The sequence below is a fragment of the Strongylocentrotus purpuratus genome, unplaced genomic scaffold, assembly GCF_000002235.5.
Source record: "Strongylocentrotus purpuratus isolate Spur 01 unplaced genomic scaffold, Spur_5.0 spur5_scaffold_2, whole genome shotgun sequence".
NCBI classification, from domain to species: Eukaryota; Metazoa; Echinodermata; class Echinoidea; order Camarodonta; family Strongylocentrotidae; genus Strongylocentrotus; species Strongylocentrotus purpuratus.
Genome location: NW_022145605.1, coordinates 39,072,415 through 39,090,149, shown reverse-complemented (window position 1 = coordinate 39,090,149; position 17,735 = coordinate 39,072,415). Strand labels below are relative to the sequence as shown.

The following is a 17,735-nucleotide window of genomic DNA, read 5'->3' as shown; positions in this document are numbered from 1 at the left end:
CAGTAACGTTAAACACTATCAGTTCGAGCCAGAGCCCGGGCCAGAGCTTGATGAGGCATATACGATGCTTTCATATACATTTTATCCATACAGATTTCCCAGAGCTACTTTAACTAAATGAGCTAATTAAAAGAGAGCTAAAGGAGTTCATGAAGCTAATGGAGCAATCAATGAAACAAGTTGTTCTGAAAGTCTTGCTATGCAGAATACCTCTGCATTCAAAACAGAGCTGTTCACTTTTTAAAACCCACAAGCCATAAGTAATCGACCACTCAAAGCCACACCTCCGGTCAAAATTCCCTAGTGGAATGTTCCGGAGGAATCCCATCCAAGATCCAAGATTAAGTCAATTTAGCTCCCCTAAAGTGAGACCTTTGTCTGTTTGTGTTTATTCGACCTCATGTGCATTCACAGTATATATTTGCGTAAACAGAGACATTATTTTGCTCAATAAGAACCTCAGAAAATGGTGCTTTTGACAATGAACATCACAACTTTTATGGCCTAAGATATGAAAGACAACTATCTTTAAATCCGACAAACCAACACAATCTAGCTATTCCATATAATCTGGAGAGAAAACTGAGAACGGACAGTCTTGCCCAGATCACTTAATTATCTCATTCTCTTCAGAAATTGAATCCTGTTCAGATTTGACTAATCTGTCACCTACACAAGTCATCCTAATCAGAGGCTTGAGAGTCTTGTGCAAGTCATTTCTCCAACATAGATCGTTCAAACTGTTAATTTTTTCATTCATTGTTTCACCTCTGTTTCATTACAACAAGCTATTATATTCACTTAAACAGTAGCTAGAGATTGAGTCAAGTGTGAATGATTCCTTCAAGTGAATTAGACCCCTGAAATTTGTATAATTCTATTCAGCATTTGAGAGACCTGTTCACATGTCACCTCACAAATCATTCTAATCTCTCCAACAGCGGGCTGGAGACTTGAATGTGAATTGTCCTGACACACATCGATCAATAACACATCTCCTTCTATTCATCTTCTGAGCCCTGTTCATATTCGATCCATTTGTCACCTCCACAAGCCATCCTAATTTCTTCTACAGTAGCTGGAGACTTAAATGTGAATTGCCCCTACACACATTGATCAATAACACATCTCCTTCTATCCATCTTTTGAGCCCTGTTCATATTCGATCCATTTGTCACCTCCACAAGCCATCCTAATTTCTTCTACAGTAGCTGGAGACTTAAATGTGAATTGCCCCTACACACATTGATTAATAACACATCTCCTTCTATTCATCTTTTGAGCCCTGTTCATACTTGATCAATCTGTCACCTCCACAAGCCATTCTAATCTCTTCTACAGTAGCTGGAGAGTTGAGTGTGAATGGTTTCTATTCATCTTTTGAGCCCTGTTCATACTTGATCAATCTGTCACCTCCACAAGCCATCCTAATTTCTTCTACAGTAGCTGGAGAGTTGAGTGTGAATGGGCCCATCATGCCCTGATCCTGCCGTGATGACGTGATTGCATGCTTGATGGCAAAGAGTACAGACATGGCCAGGACGATAGAACACTCTCCGATGGCCTGGACAAGAATCAAAGAACACAAGAAAACTTTAAGAATATGAAGCGAGCAATGAATGAAAAGTGGGGAAATTTATCTCTCATTCCCAAGTTATAAACATGTACTTCATTTGTTGTTAGTGCATTTACATTTATTCAAGATTCAAACATATACCAAAAAATAAGAAATAAATAATAAACAATTCTTACAGAATTCTTACAGAAAATGAAAAATCAAATTTTGATTTCCAATCATGAATATCTTGATAGTCAGACAGGCGATCAACTTGTAAAAGTCATGTGATTCCTGACTGACCTAAAGGGTTATAATTATGATTGCAGCATGAGCTAAATCCAGAATTTCGCTTCAGAATATGAGGCAATTAATGTTACTGAGTCACTTTAAACTACACTTACCTTTGAGGAGTAGACCGTGCTGATATTGTCCATGCCCTCCCTCAGCAGCGTCACGTTGAATTCAGCCGGTATGTCGGACGCTAGGGGGATCTTGTAGGTTTGCGGAGCTTCAGTGAGAAGGGCTCCCTCTCTTGACATCTTAAGTTGTTCTATTGTATAGTATCCATATGCCTGAATGAAGCCTCCTTCAATCTGCAATATCAAGCAATTATTGACTTACTAGCTACCTCACATGGGGGGTGTTTCACAAAGGTCCTAACAAATTATGAAAAGCCATTAGCATCTTTGAAAATATTTTGTTAAAGTTATTTTAAAAGGCATAAAATGTTGATTCAAATCATTCTTATTTTCTAATATCAAGGAGATTTCATGTTCTTTATGTGGAATTTATGAAAGTCTACAAATACTTGAATGTTTGCTTTTGAATATATTCTATTTGAAAACTACAAATGGCTCTCCATAATTTCTAACTCCAACTTAGTGTTAAGCTCAACTTAGGATCTTTGTAAAACAGCCCCAAACTCTTATCAACAATATTCCTTTGTGAAGGAAGTTTTGAATTACTCTGCCTTGTCTGACTGTTGTTCTAGATATAATCCCCGTTTCATGATATCCAACTTGGATCACTTCACAACTTTTTTTCTGATTATTCTCCTTTCACTCAAAGTAATTTACTATCAAAAGTGGTGTTTAGCATAACATGATGACGAATCTGAAGTGTTAGTAGTTGAGAGTTAACTATGAAAGCAGACACACAGAGAAAGATTATTTTTTGAACAGATATGTGTAACCTTTTCTCTCCTCATGACCTTTCCACCCTGCCCTCTCTCTCTCACCCCCTCTCTTGCTCTTCTCTGTCTATCCTTCTCTCCTGCTCCTTGCTATACTTTTGCATGACCGGGGGGGGGGGGGGGGGGGGGGGGGGTTTCACAAAGACTAAGATCGACTTTAAGTTGGACTTAACTATGGCAGGTTGTTCATGTCACTGTTTGCTTTCACCATTATGATCTTTTGATAATATTTTTCTTTCAATAATGAACTATCAAAAAAATGTAAATTCTGTAGATTTGTCACCATGATTTGTACATGTACATGTACATCTCTTGAGAGACCAATGCCAGTAAATGGTGAGAGTAAACAGTGGCATGAATGGCCTGCCATAGTTAAGTCCAACTTAAAGTTGATCTTAGTCTTTGTGAAACACTCCCCAGGAACCCCCAAAGTTATGTCAGTACAGTTACTCTAAGGGCTCACAGGCCACAAATATTTGCTTATCTTGAAGCTCCATTTCTGTTAAAAATCAGTTTAAACCAAAAAGTTTTTCATAACTTCATAAGCTATCCCTTACCTAGGACTTAAGGCTTAAGGCAAGTATTAATTACCTGGCCAATGTCGAGGGCTGGATTGATGCTTTTTCCTATCTCCAAGACGAGGTCGGTACGGAGAAGACGATGCTCACCAGTCAGACAATCAATCTCAACATGGGACACCCCGACACCGTACGTGTTGTAAGTAAAAGGCTTTCCCTTCTGGGTTCCCCAATCCCAATCGATACCTTCCATTCTAATGCAAGGATAGATACATTCAATCAATATTGCGATTAGAAAAGTATCACGATAAATTAGAATTTGAAAGAGAAGCAAGAAATCAATGCTGAATAAAAAAAACCTGGGCCCTGTCTTATAAAGAGTTACGATTGATCCAAATCAATCGCAAGTTTGCAGTCACCTATCTCTTATGTACATAGTTACAATTGATATCAAGCACAAATAAGACGGGGCCCTGGCATAGAATTACATCTTTACAATGTTGCAGTTTGAACAAAGTCACAAATATTCGAGAAAAAAAGCAAGACATCAATGCTAAATAAAAGAAACCTGGGGGGTGTTTCACAAAGTTTTTAAGTCGAACTTAACTCTAAGTTGGACTTAAATATTATGGAGAGCCATTTGTAGCCTTATAATGAAATGTATTCAAAATAAAAAAATCAAGTATTTTAGACTTTTCATAAATTCCACATCAAGAACATGAAATCTCCCATGATAATAGAAAATATGAATGATTTGAATCAACATTTTATGCCTTTTAAAGTAAATTTTGCAAAATATTTTCAAGGATGCTAACGGCTTTCCATAATACTTAGAGATAAGTTCAACTTAGGATCTTTGTGAAACACCCCCCAGGCATGTCTCACATCTTTTACTCTCTTGAATCAATTCAAAGCCTTTAGTACTTATATTAGATTTCATGAATTAAAAATATTGAGAGTTGGAAGAGCATTCAATCATATGCTACACAAATGTAATGCCCTTTAGGCTTTCAACAGAAATGATCATTGTGTTGCCAATTTGTGTTTGATCTCTGCAAGATCTCATATTTCAGAACTTAGGTCTTTCTATCCTCTTATCACAATTTATCAAATATTCACATATATATTTCACTGTTTTTCTGCTATCATTCAAAACTATTGCAGCCCTAATGTCCTTTGGAAAGACATTAATGTACATTTGTCAAACTTGACCTGGCTGTACCTGGCAGGAATTGAATCCTTAAAATGTTTGAGCGTTCAATGGCAGCTGTACTACAGCCAGGGTAATAATGATAGAGCGCCAGGAGTGGCATTTTTATTATTAGTAGAAGTAGTGGTATTTAAACTAGCTTCATGTCAGAGTGGATATAAACAACTCTTATCAAGAGGAAATTTAGGAGACAATTAGTTACTCACTTGTGGAAACCTGTAGCCGATAGGCTAACCTTGGCACAATAAGCAGCAAATATCTGAATGAGAAATAAAGGAAAATCATAAGTGATTGTTTCAGGAAGGAAGCTACAGAAAGAGGAGAGACAAAAATAAGAAATAACAAGACAAATGCAAATTCATCTTCAGCTATGCTTCAACTTAGAGCTTAACAGAGTAAGATTTGCTACTGTGCATGTATATGCTACATGTACATGTATTTGAATTAAATACATGTAATTCAATTCAATTCAATTCAGAACTTTATTTCAGACTCATCTACACAAGGCAGAGGTCCATAAAACATATGTTACATAGATATATAGGGAGTATAAACATGATGAATATAATAACAACAAATCTTACAAAGAGTCTAACTAAACTTTACTAGGCCTACGTACAAACAATCTAAACTCTAAGAGTAACATGTAACCTGCATACATGTATGTAAGGTTGATAACAGCATAACAATCTAACTCTAAGCTGTACCTGTAACTGTAAGATTAAAATAAGTACATGTATAACAATCAATAACAATCTATTGAAGTTGTATCTTGTAACAATCCATCTCCGTTCAACTAACCAGAACGATAAACTAATAATAAATAACTATTATAAAAAACAAACAAACAAGGATACTGGAATCCTTGGTAACAGGAACATAATGATCAATTGCCATGTGTCAGCAGGCTATTCAGCCAAAATCTCCAGAGGCCCGATGTGTACCCTAAGACAACTATACGAGGGGTTCACTAACATCTTTAAAATACCATTCTCAGACACATCCACTCTCTGGATGAACTTATACATAAGATTTCGTAATACAGCCGAACAGGCTGGAACATTCAACTCAGCAAACATTTGACTAGCACTAAAGTATCTAGGTACCCTAAGAAGCATTCTCATGGCATCATTATAGGCAACAGTAAGCCTGTACAAACTGCTCTTTTAAAATTACACCACAGATGCACAGTGTACAGAGGTGTACAGTATGCCCTAAACAAAGCCACCTTCACATCTGGAGAACACATATGAAATTTCCTAACAAGCAAAGACTAATGACTGATATTTTTACATCTATGTAAAAATCTGGATGCGCTTGGAAAGTACAGACTAGTATGAAAGAATGATATGCTTTCGTTTAGAAGAAAGTTCTTTCCCAAGCAGCTTTTCAGGGAAAGGTAAAGGAAATATTCACAAAGGTGAATAGGTTGGTCATATAGATCTATCGAGTCAACTCGCTATAAACCAAATCTGACATGATTAGAAGAAGTGAAAGACCTACCCATTGCTCCCAGCTCCCCGATGAATTGGCATCCTTGAAGGGCTTCAACCGATCCAGTAGGGTTTCACAAGCATTCTGTAGGATCATATTGAAAGGACATTGAATAACTATTGGGTGACGTTGGATGAACACTGAATGAACAATAAATGAACATTGAATGGACATTGAATGAACAATGAATGAACATTGAATGTACTTTGAATGAACATTGCATGAAGACTGACATTGAATTAACATAGAAAGAGCATTGAATATTGACGTAACAAATAAAAGATATTTTGGCTTCCTCCTCTCCTACATGTAAACCGATGGCTTTTGTGGTCTAAGTCTAAAAGATAAATAAATATATAATAGGATTTTGCTATTCTGTTCCAACTACTCTTTCCATTTTTGTACCTGGTTTTCATGATTTAATTTTATTTCTTCAAGATAATCTGCCTCCTTCAATACTGAAGATTCTTGCAGATGCTGTATATACTCGGCCTGATTGGGGCGTGCAGGTGGACCACTACACCGGGGTTTCCCCCTACTCTTATATGAATAGTGCAGTGGGTTCATAACGTGCAAGGGTGGTGACTCTCAAGTACATTGGGCCTCTATTTAACATCTTATCTGAGGGACGGAGTGTTTTCACTATAGCCTGCGTCTATGAAACAAGGGGAGGGGCACGTTAACACACAACGCAGGCTTCAGTCATCCGCCTGGGTGGGATTCAAACCTGAGATCTTTGGTTCGACAGGCAGACGCTTTACCGACTGAGCCATGCAACTTGCCAATTACATGTAGTAAGAACTGTTCACCTTTACAGCCCCTCCACAGAGCTCTGTACATATACTACCAGCCGAGGAAGTGGTGTTAGGGACACGATCTGTTGAGGTATCCGTGGTATGTATCTTCTCCACTGGTAGACCAAGAACCCTACTCGCAATCTGATATAAATACAAAAACGATCAGAAATTCGGTATTAAAGGTTTGATGGGGTAAAGTATGATTGGGAGCACTGCATGTACACATTAATTACAAATCAAGCTGTAAACTGCAGCAAAACTATTAAGATTGTAATGAAGAAATCAAATTTTAATAATCTAAGTAAATATTTATTGTTATACTGTAGGTTTCAAAGTTAAGACAGAATTCACAATCGAAGAAAAAAAAAAAAAAAAAACATCATGCGGTAGCCTTAGTGAAATACCGTATTTGCTGGCGTAAAGGCTGCAGTATTTTCTGAAGAGAAAATATCAAAAGCCTTGGTGCGGCCTTTGCGCAACAACTAAAAATTCAGCGGTCAAAACAGCACGTCCATTCGGACATATGGGACTACAATGGATATACAATGGTACAGGACATTTCTAGAATAACTTGCCGACAATTTTGTGTTGCATTGTTGACATGAAGACAAAAATAAACTGCATAATTTATATTTCTAACAAAGTCTACCGGTAGATCTAGATCTTAGTTTGTGCTATTGCATCGCTAAAAAGTAAAAGAAGAGACCGTTATGGAGCTAGCTGCTGCGCAACTCAACTGCGCATCCAGCCAAAGTCACAATTTTGTATTACACTGCACATCGTGTTAGGGGTATATGTAGGATACCAAATCTGCCTGCGATACAGTACTAGCTTAAAAATCGATGAAGATTTGCTAAATTACGATCTTTTTTTAGGTGAACTTCCTGTAAATTTATAAGAATATTGATGAATTTGGTATCAGTTTGTAGAAAAAATAGTGTTCTACAAGAAAATTATGATTATTTTGTTTGGTCCATTTGATTTTTTTTTCCTTTCCCTCTACGAAATGTCAAAGTTGGGGGTGATGTCTTATTGCCAGCAAATACAGTATTTATCTTTAATAGGAACCTTATTTAATAGAGGAATGGAGGGAATTTTTTTTTTAAAGAACACCAAACAAGGATAAATAAAAGAAATGAAATTCAACACTAACATAGTACTATTTAATTTGTTCTACTTTGGGTTTTGACACTTTCAACAAGGTGTCAAAGCAAAGTATTAATTTCCGATACTACTCAAATTCTGAACTTGAACCTTATCCTTACCTAAAACCCAATTGCAACCCTAATCCTAACCCTAAACCTTTAACAAAATACATGTAAAACCCAGAGTGATTGTCACAGGAGCAAATGTTAGATCACCAAGATATGCCAGCACTGTTTAGTGTGTAGTGGTGATTATTTTACCTGACTGCTAAGAAAGCATAAATGCTTGTTAGTAAGCAACCAGACGGCCAACGTCTTTAGGTCCTCTCCGAGAGACCTGGTAATGAGGATTAATGCCTTACCAAAGGGCACTAGCGCATCGCCTTGGTTTCGAACCCGGGTCGCCAGATTACGAGACCACGACTCTACCAACTGAGCTATCGCGCCGCCTTACCTGTATGATCTTGGTGTGTAGACCCTGCCCCATTTCGACCCCACCATGATGAACAAGAACAGAGCCATCGGTATAGATGTGTACGAGAGCTGCTCCCTGGTGGTAGAATGGAGAGCATTGATTAGAGGTTTGGGGGTTTTTTCACAAAGATCCTAAGTTGAACTTATCTCTAAGTTGGACTTAAAAATTATGGAAAGCCATTTGTATCCCTAAAATGAAATATATTCAAAAGCAAAAATTTAAGTATTTTAAACTCTTTATAAATTCTACATCAAGAACATTAAATCTCCTTGATAATTGAAAATGTGAATGATCAACATTTTAGGCCTTTTAAAATAACTTTTACAAAATATTGTTATAGATGCTAACGGCTTTCCATAACTGTTAAGTCCAACTTTCTTTGTGAAACACCCCCTGGTTTCTACTGAGTTTACTTTTTTTGCCTCTCTACACAGTCACTTGCTTGCCACACATGCAGTTTTGCACTAAACAATAGGCACCAATGGACGGTAGGATGGCATTGTGCAATGGCAAAATGACCCATTTCCAGTCTTGCTTAGTTCTATGACAACCTTTTTTTAAACACAGGTATAGATAAATGTTGTCCTGGAAACAGTTAGTGCTGTGCTAGGGATCAAACATATTAACAAGAACACCGTAAAAAGTGAGGAAAACTTAACAAGACTGTAATATTGAATTAATCTGAAATAAATTGGATCAAACGTCACATTAATCCAGTCATGAATGAAAATAGAGAATACAACACACCTGGTTCATAGGGGTCCAATCATAGAAGCCAGTTCCATATATCATGGGGGTGATTGCTATACCCTGCTTCTTCCAACGATTGCTCCTACACAAGAAAAGAAGAAAATTAGAAACTTAATATACACAAGGATGGAAACAAATTGATTCCTTTCATCAGGACTGTTCATCTCTGTTGAAAGTACTCAAACCACAAACTTAAAGGTATAGACCAGTTTTGGAAACGCCCCCCTCTCAAAAATTTATATGGAAGCTCTTATTACCAATTATGTGAAAGAATATGTTTTGACTAAAACGTGATTATACCAACCGCCTTCTAATTGATATATTTGGTAAATTATCATATCGATCAGGCTTGGATAGATATCGTGAATGCAATTCAACGTTGAACATTTTGGCATATATTTCTATTTGTTTTCAAATTTAAGTTGAAGTATTGCCATCTACACTGTAAACCTCTGAAGGCAATATTTAAACAATATTGAATGGATATTTTTAACCCAAAACCCTTGCACCGCAATTTTACCACTACCGGTCTATACCTGTAACAAACAAACAAACAAAAATATCACCGTCTGTCCAAACATGCAATATTTATTGTGTTACAGAGCCCTGTTTCATAAAACTTATTATCAATATTAAAGGTATTGCAAAGTTTTGGGAAATTTTGAAAAATGGGTGGATAGTGATTCTTTACAATTTTGACTTATTTGGATGCCCCTGTGGGTTTATTAAAAACACCAGAAATTTTAGCCCCTAAAACACTTCTGCTTTCGAGAAAAATTGAATATAAAGATTTACCGGTGCTCCCGGTAAATTTGGATAAATTTCAAATAGCTCCTATGGCCGTACAATGGTAGCTGCGACCATGAAAGTTTCAGAGTATGTAGTTGTGGTATATAATTTCCGAACGAGAATAGCTAATCGGTCGATTTTAGTCAATAAACATTGTTTTATAGTTTAATTTATATCTTGACCTTGAGAGGGAGCTATTCAACATAAAGTGTTTATTATTTACAATTTCATAACTTTAGAGTCGATTTCGACCGCGACACCGATCACTGAATATTGTAGGATCGTATATGCTTCCAATATGTTCATTTGAACCAAATTCATGACCCCATACCAAAACTTTGTATTACCTTTAAACAAGTTACAATAACTGTTATAAGCTAGTGAAACTGTGGCATCTGATTGGTTGAGAGCTAATTTGTCAATGAATTTTAGCATTTGTTATTGTTAACAAGTTTTATGAAACAGCTGGGCCAAGATTATAGATCACTGATTTGAGTCTGAATGTTTAAGATACAATTCTCATAATAATCAAATAAAATAGTTAAGGCTTATTTGTTTCGTACAAGGTGCATGATCTAAAAGAGCAAGTGGCATCAAAGAGTGCACTCCATTTCAGCTGCGCACGTCACATGATGATGATGATGATGATGATGATGATGAAGATGAAGATGTTCCTTTAATATGTATAATTCCCTGTATTAAAGGCATCGTTTTACAATGTAAAATCTGAGATGCATGGCCCTACATGTACATGTTATCAGTGTCTGTGACATGGTGTAATATTGAAGCTCTAAAAAAATTGTGCTTCAAAATCATCATAAAGTGCCTCAAAAAAGTACAAATCTTTGAGTGACTGGTTTTACCATTCTATTTTTCCCCAATAGACTGTAGTGCTATAAAAACCGTAAGGAAAACAAATTTTGAAATGTTGATTTCCAATCATAAATATCGTGATAATCAGACAGGCGATCGACTTGTAAAAGTCATGGGGTTCCTGACTGACCTGAAGGTTTATAATTATCTTTGCAGCATGAGCTAAATTCAGAATTTTGTTTCAGAATCTGAGACAAAGTTACCCAATCCCTTTAAAGCTCCAAGGAGTATAACTTACTCATTAAACCTCTCAATCTCTTGCAGTCTCTCCTCATATCTGCTCTGTTCAAGACACGTCTGCCAACATTTCCTAATGACCACCATGTTGAGTGGAGTCTGGCCTTCGTACATGGCTTCTCCATCACTCTTCAAGTTGATCTCAAGAACCTGAACCGAAAAGAGGCTTCGAATAAACACGTGCTCGGGACACATGGGCCACTAAATTCTTATTTCATGTTCGCAAAATTAAAACAAAAAACATTTACATGGGACTTATGCATACAAACCTTCATAATTTTAATCTAGACCCCTTACAACTAGCATAAAGCCCTGCTTACATGTACAATCAAGAAGAGATTTAACCATGACATTATCTAATCTCTATTCATCTAAAAAAAAAAAAGAAGGAATGTGGAACTGTCCACTTCATTGTTAAAAATATGAATTTTATACATTTTTCATTCAAATACAATTACTAATGGGACATTTTGCTTAATAATATAATTTGATGATATAAACCTGGATGAACGTTTCTAATAAAAAAGGTGATTTAAAAATGGCCACAAATAAGGAGAATGTGCTCCATTTTAGACAAAACATTGCAGAAAAAATGGCATTTCTGTGAATGAAAAAAAATAACAAGGTTTTGAATAACGATGTAGATACCTGTCGTTGAGGAATGCCACATGCTAGTCCCACTTGTGATAAAATATGTTCCATGGTGGCCATCCCCTGAGGTAGACCAAAGCCTCTCATAGATGTGTTCGATGGATTGTTAGTCTTGCACAGATATCCAGTGATTCGACTGTGCTGCAGCGAATACGCGCTGTCAAAATGAAGCATGGCTCGTCCAAGAATCTAAAGTGTGTACATGAACAAAATGCAAAGGTGAGAAAATGCAAACAGATAAAAGAAGACATTTTCTTCAGGCATACCTGAGCTTTTAATGCTTATTCTGCTAGACCAATGATGTGTGCAGAGTCATAAATAATCTATGACATCATCTTGGAAAGAAAAGGAGAAATAGCATATAACAATTACGGTAAGGTATAATAAACATTCATAAATGAAGGCCTGAACTGCCACTAATTTTATGGGCAAAGTGGAAATGCATGGTCTATGTTTTGTCAAATCGTGTAAAGAATTGCAGATCATGGGTAGGGTATCACATTAAAATAACGCACATGTATATACCGTAAATAAACATTTTAACAAGAAATGAAAATCATTCAGAGTGAAACCTGTATACAGACTACCCAAGGCAGACAGAGAAAGTGGTCTTTATAGGCAAGTGGTCTTTATGTACAGGTTACTTGAATTCATGTTGCAATTAAGTAAAATAAAAAGAATAAACTTTTCTTTTTTGTATATTTGCTTGTACCACGTTATTGTTTCAAAATATTTTTTCCATGCTTTATACAAGTTTTGTAAAATGGAGATGTAGAAATAAATTCAAAATTGAATTGATTTGTACAGAGGGTATGGCCCCATCAGTATTAAAAGTTCCTCCTGAAAGCTCTGCAGTCACATAGAGGCATGTGGTCTTTCTATACAGGTGGTTGCTGATAAGGCTTCAACTCAAGCAGGTTTGACTGTAATTGACTGAGGGAGAGATATACTCACGAAAGGTGAAAGGTCAGTGCTCCATCCACTATCACAATAGAGCGTAACATCTAAAGCCTGGATTCTTCCCTGATCATCAAAGCCGACGCGATACTTGGCCAGGAAGGGACTCCTGAACCCTCTCATGATGGTGTCATCGGATCTTGATAAGCACAGTCTAACAGGCTTGCGGACCCTGGAAATATACAGTGGGTTATTCAAACGGAAAGTGACGTGGCCGAGTGGTTTAAGGCGCTTGACTGGAGATGCGAAGGTCGAGAGTTCGAATCCCGACACGTCACTAATATCCTTTGGCAAGATATTAACCTGCACTTGCTACTCTCCACCCAGGTGTTAAAATGGGTACCCGGTAGGACGCGACCCTCATCGTTGGTCAAACAGTTTTTGAGCGTCATGTAATACCTGGCTGGAATGCTCCCCAGGGAGTGGAGATTGTGCACACAGTGTTTGTGCGGGCAAGATTTGAATCCAATGACTGGGGTAAGGTTATATTTGTAAAGCGCTTAGAGACATTTGTATTAAGCGCTATATAAAAGCTGAATATTATTTAAAGTACATTGCAACTGCAAAGATAAATATCCGGTGGCTGAAGGATCTTTTTTATTGGATCAAAGACATGAGTAATATCAAATAAGAAATCAGATGCTTTAAATTAAAGTGTGAATCAATATTAGTCATCCTATATGTAGATGCTTGAAAATCTGCCCAATAACAGAGCACAAGTCAGTGGTGAAAAGAGAAGGGACACGTACATCCTGATATTACATTGGGATGATGTTTGATGTGTCCCACATCCTTCAAAATTTGTATTTCCCCTCTTTCTCATCAATTGTTTTCAAGCCAAATTTACAACATGAAATATTCCATCGAGCTATTTTGTGTTTCTTACTTGTAAGCTGCTACAGCGGTAATCATGGCGAATTGATGTCTGGTATCCTTTCCGCCAAAGGCTCCACCAAGGCGCTTTAATTTACACACCACTTTATTTGCATCTATCCCCAGACAGTGAGCGACATCCATCTGAAGAACAAAACACCAAATAGATTTCTATTTCTCTTATCTGAAGGGGGATGCTGAAGACTGGAAAGCTTGGAGAAAGGCCAAACAGGAAAAGAAACATCAAACCACACAGTTTGGGAAAAAAAAGGACGCAAAATGATGAGACAAAAATGCATATCATTATGTTTGGACAATTTTGAAAATTGGATGGATAGTAATTCCGTAAAAATTTTGATTTATTTGGATGCCCCTGTGGATGTCTCATAAGCACTAGAGAATTTAGCCCCTAAAATACTTCTGCTTTCGAGAAATTGAATAATCAAAATTACTGGTGCTCTCGGTAAATTTCAAATATTTCAAAAAGCGCCTAAGGCCATTCCATGGTAGCTGTGACCACGAAAAATATCAGAATATGCAGTTCTGATATATAATTACCAAACGATTGTAGTCAAGAAACATTGTTTTAAAGCTAAAGTAATATCAGTCTTCAGAGGGAGCTATACAACATAAAGAGTTTATTATTTACAATTTCATCACTTTAGACTCGATTTCAACCAGGACAGCGATCATTGCATATTGTAAAATCGCATATATGTTTCCAATATTTTCGTATTAACCAATCAAATTCATGACACCATACCAAAACTTTGTATTACCAAAAAAGCTGCCATAGTTTTTGTTTATGTGTAAAATGAATGGCAACTGTGCACAACAAGTGTCTTGTATAATTCACTGAGCTCTCTGTTGTAAGATACAGAAATGCGAAGCGTGTTACACTTCACGTCATGAAACAAACAAAGCAGTTTTGCTGCTTCATATCTGATCAAGCTTTTGGGGTTGAAAGTGGGTTTCAAGAAAGGTTTAAAGGTTAAGGTATATAGTGTTTGGTACAAGGTTGAAGTTAGAGATTGGCTTGGAGTATGAAAATAGTTGAAGAACAATCGTCATTGGAGCATGTGTCATACAACCCCAATCTGTCATCAAATTTTCCTAGATTTGATTTGATTGATTGATTGATTTCTGTTTGATTTTCTTTTTCTTTTGTACTTTTACAAATATATAACAAACAAAACATCGCAAATTTTACACATGAGAAAAGAATATATGTAGAATAAAGTAAGGCCGGTTGTAACTAATCGAAAACATCAAACAGGAGGGTTGACAAAGTAAGCAAAGCTTGATAGCATGACTATCCTCAATGGATACACCATAATACAAATATGGCGGAAAAAATATTGGTAAAAGGGAAAAAAGAGAGAGAAAAAAAAAGAAAAAAAGAAAAAAGAAAAAGGTGGTGTACATCAAGATTCACAGATGTACTGTATGTGGTAATTGGATTTCAATTGATATATGAAGATAGAAAAGAAGATGCACATTTTAATATTGGGTGGCCAACTTGGGATATATTATAGCATGAGAAGACTCGCGAGGTTTCTGGACAATATGAATGAGAATGTGAGATCAGCGAACTGGTTTACAAAGACTGTAAATTTGGGCCTTTGCAGCGTCTTACCTGTACGTTATTAGGAGCCTGGGTCGTCAGCGTCAGCTCCATTCCATCCCGTTCTAGCGGCTTAGCGATGCAGGCTCGTGGCTCCATGTAGAAGTGATCCTGTCCCCCGATGCTAAACTCCCCTTCTAGGCTGCGGGGTGCTTCTCTGAGGGCTGTGTCTGCATCTCCCCTCGTCAGAACCCTTGGCTCGGGCTCCAGGTAGGAGTTATGAGTGATGGCATGCTGAAAAAAAGGTTCTGGGTTTATATAGCGCTTAATACATCAATGATAGGTCTAAGCGCTTTACCAATTTCATTATCCCAGTCATCAGATTCAGGCTTGCAATTATACAATGTATGCACATTCCTTTTTTTTCCCTCCGATTCACTTATATTCGATTCCATCTTTGTATAAAAACATTTGATATCTAAAGCATGAAAACAAAATTCACTGATTTTCCACTCATTTGTTTCATTGGAGGACTTTTAGAATTCTATGATGATTAAAGGAGGTATTTTAGAAGCTTACAGACTACCATAGCACCATCGAGTAGATATCGTATTTTGACACAAAATTTTTTTTTTAAAAGGGACCTTTTTTTTTAATTACCAAAATTTTTCCTGGTTTGAGTGTTTTTTTCTTAAATTCCCGAACTTTTCATTGACTGGAAAAAAAAGGAATTCATTTTCAAAGCTTCAACAGATTTCCAGAATAGTTGGGAACCCTACAGGAGTAACAGGAGGCAAGATGGCTCAGTGGTAGAGCAGTGGTCTCATAACCGAGAGGTCTCGGGTTCGAAACCAAAGCAATGCGCTTGTGCCCTTTGGTAAGGCATTAATCCTCATTACCAAGTCCCTCTGAGAGGACATAAAGCCGTCAGTCCCCTGATTGTTTGTTTACAAGTATTTATGCTTTCTTAGCAGTCAGGTAAAATAACCACCACTACTACTAGAGCAGTGGTCTTGTAACCGGGACATCCCGGGTTCGAAACCAAATCAATGCGCTCTTGCCCTATGGGAAGGCGTTACTCCTTATTACCAAGTCCCTCTAAGCTGTCCGTCCCCTGGTTGTATATACATGCTCTCTTAGCAGTCAGGTATAACAGTCATAATCATCAATATGATTATTAGTACCATCATTTCTCAGTAAGAATTCTCATCAATGTGATAATGTACCTGTATGGTCATAAGAGCAGGTTGTATATCTTCATAATGAACTTTGACGAGCTTAGCAGCCTTCAGCGCAGTCTGTCTGTCTTTAGCAACAATACCACCCACAGGCTGTCCAACAGCCTCGACCTAAAATAAACAAAGAGAGAACAAAGGAAGTACAACAAACAATAGTATTTCAAAAGGTGAGTATATAGCAAAGGAATACAACCGTTTGAAAAATGAACAAGAAAGAAATATGAGAAACATCCATGCTTATAATCTACAGCTCAATAACTCTTCTCCCATTGATGAGCTAAGATATGAATATATATAAAGATATGTTTAATGTCCAAACAGGTGGACATGAATTCTATAAGTAATTGACAGATATTTTGCATTAACTTTAATAGTTGTATATAAGAGTAAAAGGAATGAGAGAAAAATTATCGGTAGTACAAATAAGAATTTAGAATGAGGATTTCTTTTTTCATTCTGACCAATTTCAACAAAAGGGACTATATCATCTTTGAAACACTTGATAATAATGACATGACAAAACATTGACAATAAACACATAACAAAACATCAACAACAATAATCATCATAATTAAAAGGTTTTTAGTGCATTCCATTTAATAACAAAAAACCAATCAAAACACTTTATAATGATTTTTTAGTTCTGAAACAAAATGTACTGTAAAACTCTGAACCTGATTACTTACTAATGTAGAGAAAATCACTTCCTCCTTAGGATTCAGTATTTGTCCATTGGTTCCTGGTACATCTGAGTGAGATACAAACCGGACGACCCCTCTCAGAGCTAAGGCCTCCGACGGATCAATGGATCTAAACACGCACAACACGACAAGAAGTATCATCAGGTAGCTCATTAATGTTCCTTTTTTTTCATCATGTAAATAAAATGAAATGATCTAGCATTTGTAACAACAACAAACATTAATTATAACAACATTAACAACAAAAACAAGTACAAAATAATGAATAACAATATTTAAATTGTAGTTTTTCAATAACTAACCGATTAAAGCATTTTATATGGTTATTGGATTCAATAATGATTCCAAACTAAAAAAGCACAATCTCCACTCCATGAGGAGCATTCCAGCCAGCCACCATTTTACAGTTGTTCATATGCTTACCCATGCGTTACTGTAAAACCAGAAACTCTTTGAAATTTTGAGAAGGATTTAGATTTATAATAATAATAATAATAATCTTTTAAAGTCCTCTCCAAATTTTATTAAGTTAAAGCGAAAATGGAAATTCTTTTTGCCCAATTGATCGTGAGCCCGGCAGCCACTGAGCAGCGCCAGATCGCCGTTGCTCTATCCATTATTGTTGAACGCCAAACAAGGTAGCAGCAACTCCCGTCTTTTAACGTCTTTTGGTATGAATCGGCCGGGGTTCGAACCCCATGACCTCCCGGTTG

General features: G+C 36.7%; 1 protein-coding gene across 3 annotated transcripts in view; it reads right to left on the bottom strand.

Annotated features, from left to right (window-relative positions):
• Positions 1–361: 361 nt before the first annotated feature.
• LOC756453 (xanthine dehydrogenase/oxidase) overlaps positions 362–17,735 on the bottom strand; it is a 41,871-nt gene continuing 24,497 nt past the window's right edge. For all 3 annotated transcript variants that reach the window (XM_030992401.1, XM_030992400.1, XM_030992402.1), the window contains 15 exons: positions 17,008–17,131; positions 16,310–16,432; positions 15,156–15,377; positions 13,533–13,663; positions 12,644–12,818; positions 11,687–11,878; positions 11,040–11,188; positions 9,137–9,221; positions 8,369–8,464; positions 6,782–6,910; positions 5,982–6,056; positions 4,685–4,737; positions 3,342–3,522; positions 1,960–2,151; positions 362–1,564 (listed from right to left, as the gene is read on the bottom strand). In XM_030992401.1, coding sequence (XP_030848261.1) covers positions 1,370–1,564; positions 1,960–2,151; positions 3,342–3,522; positions 4,685–4,737; positions 5,982–6,056; positions 6,782–6,910; positions 8,369–8,464; positions 9,137–9,221; positions 11,040–11,188; positions 11,687–11,878; positions 12,644–12,818; positions 13,533–13,663; positions 15,156–15,377; positions 16,310–16,432; positions 17,008–17,131 — 2,122 coding nt within the window. In that variant the 3' untranslated portion in view covers positions 362–1,369. The remainder of the gene's footprint in view (positions 1,565–1,959; positions 2,152–3,341; positions 3,523–4,684; positions 4,738–5,981; positions 6,057–6,781; positions 6,911–8,368; positions 8,465–9,136; positions 9,222–11,039; positions 11,189–11,686; positions 11,879–12,643; positions 12,819–13,532; positions 13,664–15,155; positions 15,378–16,309; positions 16,433–17,007; positions 17,132–17,735) is intronic.